We start from the raw sequence: 12,998 nt of genomic DNA on the forward strand, positions 1-12,998 counted from the left end.
AATAAATAGGGAAAAAAAACACTTTAGCTTGTGAATAATGCATGTTTGCATGTGTGTGCATCAATAATTCAAAGGCAGCACTATATCTACTCAATTATCCGGAGTATGAATTATTCACCTGCGTGGAGTGCGTGGACCGGGCGGACGTGTTTTTTTTGGGTGTGAACACCAGAAGCGATTCGGGGCTGATTCGGATTCAACAAAGAAGAATGACCTGACTTCTTAATTGGACGTTTAGAGGATTTGAGTGCATAAATGCATTTATGCAATTATTATCATTTTATTTAACATATTTATTATCGAATCAAACACAGATGTATTCATCAATTCATAGATTATTATCAATAACATAATTATTTTACGTATACATTTTCTAATACCATTATTGGTGTTTTTTTTATAGTCAACGCCACTTTTTTTTATTTTATTTTTTATTTTTTTAATAATATTTATTTATTCACTCGATAGGGAAATCACAATACAAGTATTGAGAAACAGACCCCCCCCCCCCAAAAAAAATATAATGAAATAAAAAGAAAAGACAATTAATTTTTTTCTTAATAATGACTAAAAAAAAATATATATATTTTTTTTTACTTTTGTGAAAAATTGACAGTAAAATAAAATATGACGATAAGGATTTATAGATTTTTATGAAATTGTTAATATAAAGAGCCACTATTCTAGTGTGTTTTTTTAAATGATCGAATCAAATACAGATGTATTCATCAATCGAATGATTATTATCAAAAACAGAATTAATTTTTTACGTATACATTTTCTAATACCATTATTGGTGTTTTTTATAGTAAATTTTCCTTTTTTTAAAAAAAGTTTTTTTAATAATAAAAAAAAATATATATCCACTCGATAGGGAAATCACAATACAGGTATTGAAAAACATACACCCCCCTCCCCCCCCAAAAAAATATAGTAAAATAAAAAGAAAAGACAATTAAATTTTTTTCTTAATCATGATTAAAAAAATTTAAATAAGAAATTAACTTTTTGTGGAAAAAAATGACAGTAAAATAAAATAAGACAATGAGGATTTATTAATTTTTATTTAATTGTTCATATAAAGAGCCATTATTCTAGTGTGTTTTATTTTATATTACATCCATCCATTTTCTACCGCTTGTCCCTTTTATATTACATATATTAAAAATAACTCTCATATTTTTGACAGTTATTTGAGTCAACTGCAATTTTTTAATGTTTTAAATAATATTTATTTATTCACTCGATAGGGAAATCACAATACAGGTATTGAAAAACATACACATTCCCCCCCCCACCCCAAAAAATATAATAAAATAAAAAGAAAAGACAATTACATTTTTTCTTAATCATGATTAAAAAAATTTAAATAAGAAATTAACTTTTTGTGGAAAAAAAATGACAGTAAAATAAAATATGACAATAAGGATGTATTCATTTTTATTAAATTGTTCATATAAAAAGCCAATATTCTAGTGTGTTTTATTTTATATTACATCCATCCATTTTCTACCGCTTGTCCCTTTTATATTACATATATTAAAAATAACTCTCATATTTTTGACGGTTATTTGAGTCAACTGCAATTTTTCAATGTTTTAAATAATAGTTATTTATTCACTCGATAGGGAAATCACAATACAGATATTGAAAAACATACACATTACCCCCCCCCCCCCCAAAAAAAATAAAAAATAAACATAAAAAGAAAAGACAATTACATTTTTTCTTAATCATGATTAAAAAAATTTAAATAAGAAATTAACTTTTTGTGGAAAAAAAATGACAGTAAAATAAAATATGACAATAAGGATATATTAATTTTTATTAAATTGTTCATATAAAGAGCCATTATTCTAGTGTGTTTTATTTTATATTACATCCATCCATTTTCTACCGCTTGTCCCTTTTATATTACATATATTAAAAATAACTCTCATATTTTTGACAGTTATTTGAGTCAACTGCAATTTTTCAATGTTTTAAATAATATTTATTTATTCACTCGATAGGGAAATCACAATACAGGTATTGAAAAACATACACATTCCCACCCAACCCCCAAAAATATAATAAAATAAAAAGAAAAGACAATTACATTTTTTTCCTAATCATGATTAAAAAAATTTAAATAAGAAATTAACTTTTTGTGGGGAAAAAATGACAGTAAAATAAAATATGACAATAAGGATTTATTAATTTTTATTAAATTGTTCATATAAAGAGCCATTATTCTAGTGTGTTTTATTTTATATTACATCCATCCATCCATCCATTTTCTACCGCTTTTCCCTTTTATATTACATATATAAAAAATAACTCTCATATTTTTGACGGTTATTTGAGTCATCTGCAATTTTTTAAATTTTAAAAAAATATTTATTTATTCACTCGATAGGGAAAACTACTATACAGGTATTGAGAAACAGACAACTTTTCCCTCCTCCACCCCCCAAAAAATATAATAAAAGAAAAAGAAAAGACAATTACATTTTTTCTTAATCATGATTAAAAAAATTTAAATAAGAAATTAACTTTTTGTGGAAAAAAAATGACAGTAAAATAAAATATGACAATAAGGATTTATTAATTTTTATTAAATTGTTAATATAAAGAGCCATTATTCTAGTGTGTTTTATTTTATATTACATCCATCCATTTTCTACCGCTTGTCCCTTTTATATTACATATGTTAAAAATAACTCTCATATTTTTGACGGTTATTTGAGTCAACTGCAATTTTTTAATGTTTTAAATAATATTTATTTATTCACTCGATAGGGAAATCACAATACAGGTATTGAAAAACATACACATTCCCCCCCAACCGCCAAAAAATATAATAAAATAAAAAGAAAAGACAATTACATTTTTTCCTAATCATGATTAAAAACAATTAAACAAGAAATTAACTTTTTGTGGAAAAAAATGACAGTAAAATAAAATATGACAATAAGGATTTATTATTTTTTATTAAATTGTTCATATAAAGAGCCATTATTCTAGTGTGTTTTATTTTATATTACATCCATCCATCCATCCATCCATTTTCTACCGCTTGTCCCTTTTATATTACATATATTAAAAATAACTCTCATATTTTTGACGGTTATTTGAGTCAACTGCAATTTTTTAACGTTTTAAATAATATTTATTTATTCACTCGATAGGGAAATCACAATACAGGTATTGAAAAACATACACATTCCCCCCCAACCCCCAAAAATATAATAAAAGAAAAAGAAAAGACAATTACATTTTTTCTTAATAATGATTAAAAAAAATTTAAAATAAAATTTTAACTTTTTGTGGAAAAATTGACAGTAAAATAAAATATGACGATAAGGATTTATAGATTTTTATTAAATTGTTAATATATAGAGCCATTATTCTAGTGTGTTTTATTTTATATTACATCCATCCATCCATCCATCCATTTTCTACCGCTTGTCCCTTTTATATTACATATGTTAAAAATAACTCTCATATTTTTGACGGTTATTTGAGTCAACTGCAATTTTTTAAATTTTTAAATAATATTTATTTATTCACTCGATAGGGAAATCACTATACAGGTCATTATGTCAGTTTTTATATTTCGAAACAAACCATGATATTAGTTATCATGAGTATTAAAATCATGTCCTAGTGTATCGCTGGTGTATGAAATCATTTAAAAGTACTAAAATTGCACATGAACATTCTGAGTAACGCTACCAAAGTTATGGCCAAAAATAGTGCAAAATGCACCCGAAAGGACGACAATGTACTGGAAAAAAGTGACACTTAAATAAGAAAACAATGCACAAATATGTGCACATTCAACCCAACCATTTCCCATTTATATATTTAATTCTATTTTCATATTTTCTTACTTTATCAACCATTTGGGGCATATATAAGTAGCACCATGCAGGACAAAAAGTCATCAGGGCTGTATAAAAGATTTTGGATTAACATTTTTTCTACTTTTTTATTTTTTTTTTCTCAAATTGCTCAAGCAACTTTAGTTCTAAAATGTAGTGTTTTTTTTCAATTTTATTTTAACCCTTTGAATGCCCATTTGATGTAATTATGTCAATTATTTTATTTTGAAAAGTACGAGCAATCGCCCATAAATGTAAAGGACTGGAGTACTGGGGTAAAGATCAGTCATTTGAAGCAAAAACATCAAAAGTGAACAAAAATAATCAAACACCCTGAGGAAAAAAAGAATCCTGACCGATATAAAGCAACAATTACACGAAAAATCCCCACAAAAAAGACACTTAAATAACAATTATATGCACATATTAAACCAAACAAAGTGCAATAATTAACTTTTGCCATGGTAGCCTTTTATATATTTTTATTTATTTATTTATTTATTTATTTATTATTTATATAAATGCAGCAACGTAGCAGCAGGACGAAATTAAGGTTAAGGATTTATGAAAAAATGTTTGGATTCATATTTTTTTCAACTTTTTCTTTTTTTTGCTCAAATCTCTCAATCGACTTTAGTCCTAAAAACAAAAATAGTCATCATCCCATAAAAAATAACAACATGTGAATGCTCCTTTGACCTGTGTCAGATTTTTTATTTTGAAAAACTCACATAAAATGAGTTATCATCCATATATTACATTTTTAAAGAGCTGGGGTAATGACCAGGATCTTATTCTGAAAGAATTTGAAACGAAAATTTTAACATTGAAAATGTTTACAAATAGAGCAAAAAGTGACACTTAAATAACATAAAACAATTATTTGCACACATTTAAATCAGACAAAGTGCAAAAATTACCTTATGCCATTTCAACATTTCATATATTTGTATTCTTTATTTTTTATTTAACTGCAGCAAAGTAGCAGGAGGACGAAAAAGTCCTCAGGGAGTTTAGGATTTATGAAAAATGTTTGGATTCATATTTTTTTTTCAACTGTTTTTTTCTCTCTCAAATCTCTCAATACAAAAATAGTTAGCATCCCATAAAAAAATAACAACCTTTAATTGCTCCTTTGATCTGTGTCAGATTTTTTTATTTTGAAAAACTTAGATAAAATGAGTTATCATCCACATATTACATTTTAAAGAGCTGGGGTAAAGATCAGCCCTTATTCTGAAATAATTTGAAACGAAAATATTAAAATTGAAAATGAAGACAAACCAACATTTAGAGCAAAAAGTGACACTTAAAAGCAAAAACATCAAAATTGAACAAAAATAAACCAAAAAAAAATAAAAAATACTCATGGCTGAAAGTACCCGAAAGGACAAGAAAAATCCCTCAAAAAGTGACACTTAAATAATATTAAAACAATTATATGAACATATTTAAACTACGAAAAAGTCCTCAGGGAGTTAAAGATTTATGAAAAATATTTGTATTCATATTTTTTTTCAAATTTTTAATTTTTTTTTTATTCAAATCTCTAAATCAACTTTAGTCCTAAATACAAAAATAGTTATCATCCCATAAAAAATAACAACCTTTGAATGCTCCTTTAACCTATGTCAGATGTTTTATTTGGAAAAACTTACATAAAATGAGTTATCATGCATATATTACATTTTAAAGATCGGGCCTTTATTATGAAAGAATTTGAAACGGAAATATCAAAATGAAAATAGAGCAAAATGTGACACTTATGTGCAAAAGCAAGAAGCAAAAACATCAAAATTTAACAAAAATAAATAAAAAAGGAGAAGAAAAATCCCTAAAATAGTGACACTTAATTAACATAAAACAATTATATGCACATACTTAAACCACAAAAAAGTTTCCAGGGAGTTAAGGATTTATGAAAAATGTTTGAATTCATATTTTTTTCAACTTTTCTTTCTTTTTTCTTTTTTTTTTTTCTCAAATCTCTGAATCAACTTTAGCCCTAAATACAAAAATAGTTATCATCCCATAAAAAATAACAACCTTTGAATGCTCCTTTGATCTATGTCGGATGTTTTATTTTGAAAAACTTACATAAAATGAGTTATCATCCATATATTACGTTTTAAAGATCAGGCCTTTAATATAAAATAAGTTTAAATGGAAATATCCAAATGAAAATATTTACAAATAGAGCAAAAAGTGACACAAGCAAGAAGCAAAAAGCAAAAACATCAAAATTGAACAAAATAAACAAAAAAGGAGAAGAAAAATCCCTCAAAAAGTAACATTTAAATAACATAAAATAATTATATGCACATATTTAAATCACAAAAAAGTCCTCAGGGAGTTAAGGATTTATGAAAAATGTTTGGGTTCATATTTTTTTCTACTTTTATTTTTTATCCCCCCCCTCCCCCCCTCAAATCTCTAAATCAACTTTAGTCCTAAATACAAAAATAACAACCTTTCAATGCTCCATTGATCTACGTCAGATCTTTTATTTTGAAAAACTTACATAAAGTGAGTTATCATCCATATAGTACATTTCAAAGACCGGGCCTTTATTATGAAATAATTTGAAATGGAAATATCCAAATGAAAATATTTACAAATAGAGCAAAAAGTGACACAAGCAAGAAGCAAAAACATCAAAATTGAACAAAAAAAAACAAAAAAGGAGAAGAAAAATCCTTCAAAAAGTGACATTTAAATAACATAAAACAAATATATGCACATATTTAAATCCCAAAAAAATCCTCAGGGAGTTAAGGATCTATGAAAAATATTTTGATTCATATTTTTTTCAACTTTTTATTTTTATTTTTTTATTTTTTTCTCAAATCTCTCAATCAACTTTAGTCCTAGATACAAAAATAGTTATCACACCATAAAAAAATAGCAACCTTTGAATGCTCCTTTGATCTATGTCAGATGTTTTATTTTGAAAAACTTACATAAAATGACTTATCATGCATATATTACATTTTAAAGATTGGGCCTTTATTATGAAATAATTTGAAACGGAAATAAAAATATTTACAAATAGAGCAAAAAGTGACACTTATATGTAAAAGCAAGAAGCAAAAACATCAAAATTGAACACAAATAAACATCCTTAGGAAAAAAAATAATCATAGAGAGCAACAATGACCTGAAAATACAAGAAAAATCCCTCAAAAAGTGAAAGTTAAATAATATAAAACAATTATAAGCACATATTTAAACCGTAAAAAAGTTCTCAGGGAGTTAAAGATTTATGAAAAATGTACTTTTCTTTTTTCTATTTTTTTCCCCCAAATCTCTAAATCATCTTTAATCCGAAATACAAAAATAGTTAACAACCTTTGAATGCTCCTTTGACCTATTTCAGATGTTTTATTTTGAAAAACTTACATAAAATGAGTTATCATCCATATATTACATTTTAAAGATCGGGCCTTTATTGTGAAATAATTTGAAACGGAAATAACCAACTGAAAATATTTACAAATAGAGCAAAAAGTGACACAAGCAAGAAGCAAAAACATCAAAATTGAACAAAAATAAACAAAAAAGGAGAAGAAAAATCCCTCAAAAAGTGAAATTTAAATAACATAAAACAATTATATGCACAACTTTTCTTTCTTTCTTTTTTTCTCAAATCTCTAAATCAACTTTAGTCCTAAATACAAAAATAGTTTTCATCCCATAAAAATATAATCTCCGAATGCTTCTTTGACCTATTTCAGATGTTTTATTTTGAAAAACTTACATAAAATGAGTTATCATCCATATATTACATTTTAAAGATAGGGCCTTTATTGTGAAATAATTTGAAACGGAAATAACCAAGTGAAAATATTTACAAATAGAGCAAAAAGTGACACAAGCAAGACGCAAAAACATCAAAATTGAACAAAAGTAAACAAAAAAGGAGAAGAAAAATCCCTCAAAAAGTGAAAGTTAAATAACATAAAACAATTATATGCACAACTTTTTTTCTTTTCTTTTTCTCAAATCTCTAAATCAATTTTAGTCCTAAATACAAAAATAGTTATCATCCCATAAAAAAAACAATCTCCGAATGCTCCTTTGACCTATTTCAGATGTTTTATTTTGAAAAACTTACATAAAATGAGCTATCATCCATATATTACATTTTAAAGATCGGGCCTTTATTGTGAAATAATTTGAAACGGAAATATCCAAGTGAAAATATTTACAAATAGAGCAAAAAGTGACACAAGCAAGAAGCAAAAACATCAAAATTGAACAAAAAAAAACAAAAAAGGAGAAGAAAAATCCCTCAAAAAGTGAAATTTAAATAACATAAAACAATTATATGCACAACTTTTCTTTCTTTCTTTTTTTCTCAAATCTCTAAATCAACTTTAGTCCTAAATACAAAAATAGTTATCATCCCATAAAAAAAACTATCTCCGAATGCTCCTTTGACCTATTTCAGATGTTTTATTTTGAAAAACTTACATAAAATGAGTTATCATCCATATATTACATTTTAAAGATAGGGCCTTTATTGTGAAATAATTTGAAACGGAAATAACCAAGTGAAAATATTTACAAATAGAGCAAAAAGTGACACAAGCAAGAAGCAAAAACATCAAAATTGAACAAAAGTAAACAAAAAAGGAGAAGAAAAATCCCTCAAAAAGTGAAAGTTAAATAAAGTAAAACAATTATATGCACAACTTTTTTTTCTTTTTTTTCTCTCTCAAATCTCTAAATCAATTTTAGTCCTAAATACAAAAATAGTTTTCATCCCATAAAAAAAATAATCTCCGAATGCTCCTTTGACCTATTTCAGATGTTTTATTTTGAAAAACTTACATAAAATGAGTTATCATCCATATATTACATTTTAAAGATCGGGCCTTTATTGTGAAATAATTTGAAACGGAAATAACCAAGTGAAAATATTTACAAATAGAGCAAAAAGTGACACAAGCAAGACGCAAAAACATCAAAATTGAACAAAAGTAAAAAAAAAAGGAGAAGAAAAATCCCTCAAAAAGTGAAATTTAAATAACATAAAACAATTATATGCGCAACTTTTTTTCTTTTTTTCTTTCTCAAATCTCTAAATCAATTTTAGTCCTGAATACAAAAATAGTTATCATCCCATAAAAAAAATAATCTCCGAATGCTCCTTTGACCTATTTCAGATGTTTTATTTTGAAAAACTTACATAAAATGAGTTATCATCCATACATTACATTTTAAAGATCGGGCCTTTATTGTGAAATAATTTGAAACGGAAATATCCAAGTGAAAATATTTACAAATAGAGCAAAAAGTGACACAAGCAAGACGCAAAAACATCAAAATTTAACAAAAGTAAACAAAAAAGGAGAAGAAAAATCCCTCAAAAAGTGAAATTTAAATAACATAAAACAATTATATGCACAACTTTTTTTTCTTTTTTTTTTTTCTCAAATCTCTAAATCAACTTTAGTCCTAAATACAAAAATAGTTTTCATCCCATAAAAAAAAAAATCTCTGAATGCTCCTTTGACCTATTTCAGATGTTTTATTTTGAAAAACTTACATAAAATGAGCTATCATCCATATATTACATTTTAAAGATAGGGCCTTTATTGTGAAATAATTTGAAACGGAAATATCCAAGTGAAAATATTTACAAATAGAGCAAAAAGTGACACAAGCAAGAAGCAAAAACATCAAAATTGAACAAAAATAAACAAAAAAGGAGAAGAAAAATCCCTCAAAAAGTGAAAGTCAAATAACATAAAACAATGATATGCTCACATTTAAAGCAGATATTTTTTCTAACTGTATTTCTACTCTCAAATTGCTTCAATGTTGCACACTCCGCGGAGTGTTGCTGCGGCTGGAACCTGACCAAGTGTGCGTTGTTGCAGGACCAAGTGGAAGCGGCAGACGGCGGTGGGTCTGGAACTGCTGGCGGAGGCCGGGAACTACTCGGCCCTGCAGAGGATGTTCCCCTCGCCGTATTTCTACCCGCAGAGTCTGATGTCCAACCTGGACCCCGGGGCGGCCCTCTACCTGTACAGGGGCCCCTCCGCGCCCCCGCCGGGCCTCCAGAGGCCCCTGGTCCCGCGCATCCTGCTGCACGGCCTGCAGGGGGGAAGCGAGCCGCCGCCCCCTCCCCCCCTGGCCCCCATGTCGGGCGTTCTCCCCCGGCCCGCCCAGCAGCGGTGAGCGGGGCGACCCCCGGATGTTGTACCCCTACAAAATAAAAGACTTTTATGAAAGAAGACACTAAGGCAGCAGCTTTTTCACCTCCTGGAAGAAACGAAGAAACGCTCCTTTTTTTTTTTGGACTTATTTATGTCTTATTTATATTTTTAAGTTATGTATTTATTTGAAGTGGTCATCCATGCTGGTGCTCTCTCTCTCTCTGACACACACTATTTTATTTTTTTACATGGATATTATTAACAATTAAAGTGCATCAGTATGCATCCATGTTTCCTGTGAACTTTGACCCCCCCTGTTTAAAATGCTGTAAATAAGAATATTTTACATGAGACTGCAACTTTTCCTTTTGTCTTGATGCACTTGAACATATTAGGCTAGATTAGCCATCAAAGTCTTAAATATGAAATGAAAAACAAACACTTTTTTTTTTTTTTTTTTTAGTCTTATATGCCAAATAATTTATTTCAGCTCATCACTGCATTTTTTTTTTTTTTAAATATAATTTCACACAGTACAAAAATGAAACCATTTTTTTATAAACAGCCTGTTGATTTGCTCTGGATGTATTTGAAAAATGTGCGTTTATTTTTCATGTTATTTCATATTTACGAAGCCGTGATGACTTTGATCTATGTTCTCCTATCTTTTGGTGGAAAAAAAATGTAATATTGCAAATATCAAACTTGTGGAGTGGTTCTCGTTCCTTTATCCGTTCCTCAAGTTCCTTTTTTTTTTTTTCCCATGGTGACAAATATTTACAGTATACAGTAAGGACAGAAAGAGGTTGACTTGATGTACAAAATACTTTTCTAAATGTGGAAATAAAACACTTTGATTTAACGTGTGACTTTACTTATTTAACCTAATATTTTTGATAATAATAAAAAAAAAATGTTAGTGTAATTATTACAAAAATCATCATTAATTAGCTCTTATTTAGAAAAATATATTGACTTTTTATTTAACATTTTTTTTAATTATTTGTCCAATTTCCAAATATACCAATATTTAAAAATACAATTAAATACAGTAAAAAATAAAATAAATGAATTATTATGCAAAATGACTGCATTTAGTTATCAAATTAGCAAATATGTAAAAGCAAAGCAAAAAAAAAAAATTCTAATAAATAATGTAATACTGACACTATAAAACAATTAAACCATTTAAAATATATTCAATATACAGTACACATATGTAAAATGATTGCATTTAATTTTCAACAAAAGCAAATATGTAAAAAAACAAAAACAAACTAGTACATACATTAAATTAAATGCTTAGAATATATACAAAAACAATTATAATTGCCAGCTTTTTCGGGGGAAATCAATATATATGCAAGATTATTGCATTTAATTGACAAAAATAGCAAATATTTAATGCTAAAAAAAATAAAATAAATTGCAGTACATATTTAGACTATAAAAATGGACGTTAGGCACCAGCTTTTTTCATTTTTAGAATCATGTACTGAATTTGTATGCAAAATCATTGCATTTAATGGTCAACAAGAGCAACATTTAAAAATAAAAACTACAATAAATTACAGTTACATGTTAATCACCATCTATTTAAATTATATATATATATATATATATATATATATATATATATATATATATATATATATATATATACTCTAGTATATGTAAAATTATTGCATGTATTTACCAACCAAAGCAATTATTTTAAATTAAAATAAAACAATTAAATAAAGTAAATTGAACACTCAGACTATAAAACATTTACATGTTAATTACCTGATTTTTTTGGAGAAAAAAAAAAATCCTATTTCAAAATATTTGCAAAATGATTGCATTCAATAGTCAACAAAAGCAAGATTTAAAAATAAAAACTTTACAATAAATTACGGTAAATAAAATACTTATCTAATTAATTTTTACAAGTTAATCACCATTTATTTAAATTAAATATATATATATATATATATATATATATATATATATATATATATATATATATATATATATATATATATATATATATATATGTCTTAATAAGGTTATCCAAAAAATAGTGCTCGATACCGTAGTAGAGCGCAATATATGTATGTGTGGGAAAAAAATCACAAGACTATTTCATCTCTACAGGCCTGTTTCATGAGGGGGGTTCCCTCAATCATCAGGAGATTTTAATGGGAGCATTCACATACCATATATATATATATATATATATATATATATATATGCAGCTGAGCTAGGCTCCAGCACCCCCCGCGACCCCAAAAGGGACAGGCGGTAGGAAATGGATGGATATATATATATATATATATATATATATATATATATATATATATATATATATATATATATATATATATATATATATATATATATATATATAAATAAATATACTCTAGTATATGTAAAATTATTGCATGTATTTACCAACAATAGCTAATATTTCAAATAAAAATATACAATAAAATACAGTAAATTGGACACTCATACATTTTTACAGGTTAATCACCATCTATTCAAATTAAATAAATATATATATACACACACACACACACACATATATATATATATATATATATATATACATATATATATATATATATATATATATATATATATATATATATATATATATATATATATATATATATATATATATATATATATATATATATATATATATATATATATATATATATATATATATATATATATATATATATATACATATATATATATTCTCAATTATATGTAAAATTATTGCATTTATTTGCCCACAAAAGCAAATATTTAAAATAAAAAAATACAATTGAATGCAGTAAATCAAATACTTGGATTATAAAACATTTACATGTAAATTACCTGATTTAAAAAAATAAAAAATAAAAAATCCCACTTCAAAATATTTGCAAAATTATTGCATTTAATGGTGAACAAGAAAGCAAATATTAAAAGAAAATTT

General features: G+C 26.2%; 1 protein-coding gene across 1 annotated transcript in view; it reads left to right on the top strand.

The window, feature by feature from the left end:
- barhl1b (BarH-like homeobox 1b) overlaps nt 1-10,930 on the top strand; it is a 17,375-nt gene extending 6,445 nt beyond the window's left edge. Inside the window, exon 3 of the mRNA XM_061980871.2 lies at nt 9,752-10,930. Within this exon, the coding sequence (XP_061836855.1) occupies nt 9,752-10,052 (301 nt within the window). The 3' untranslated portion in view covers nt 10,053-10,930. The remainder of the gene's footprint in view (nt 1-9,751) is intronic.
- The last annotated feature ends 2,068 nt before the right edge of the window (nt 10,931-12,998 follow it).

Source organism: Nerophis lumbriciformis, linkage group LG20, assembly GCF_033978685.3.
Source record: "Nerophis lumbriciformis linkage group LG20, RoL_Nlum_v2.1, whole genome shotgun sequence".
NCBI lineage: Eukaryota > Metazoa > Chordata > Actinopteri > Syngnathiformes > Syngnathidae > Nerophis > Nerophis lumbriciformis.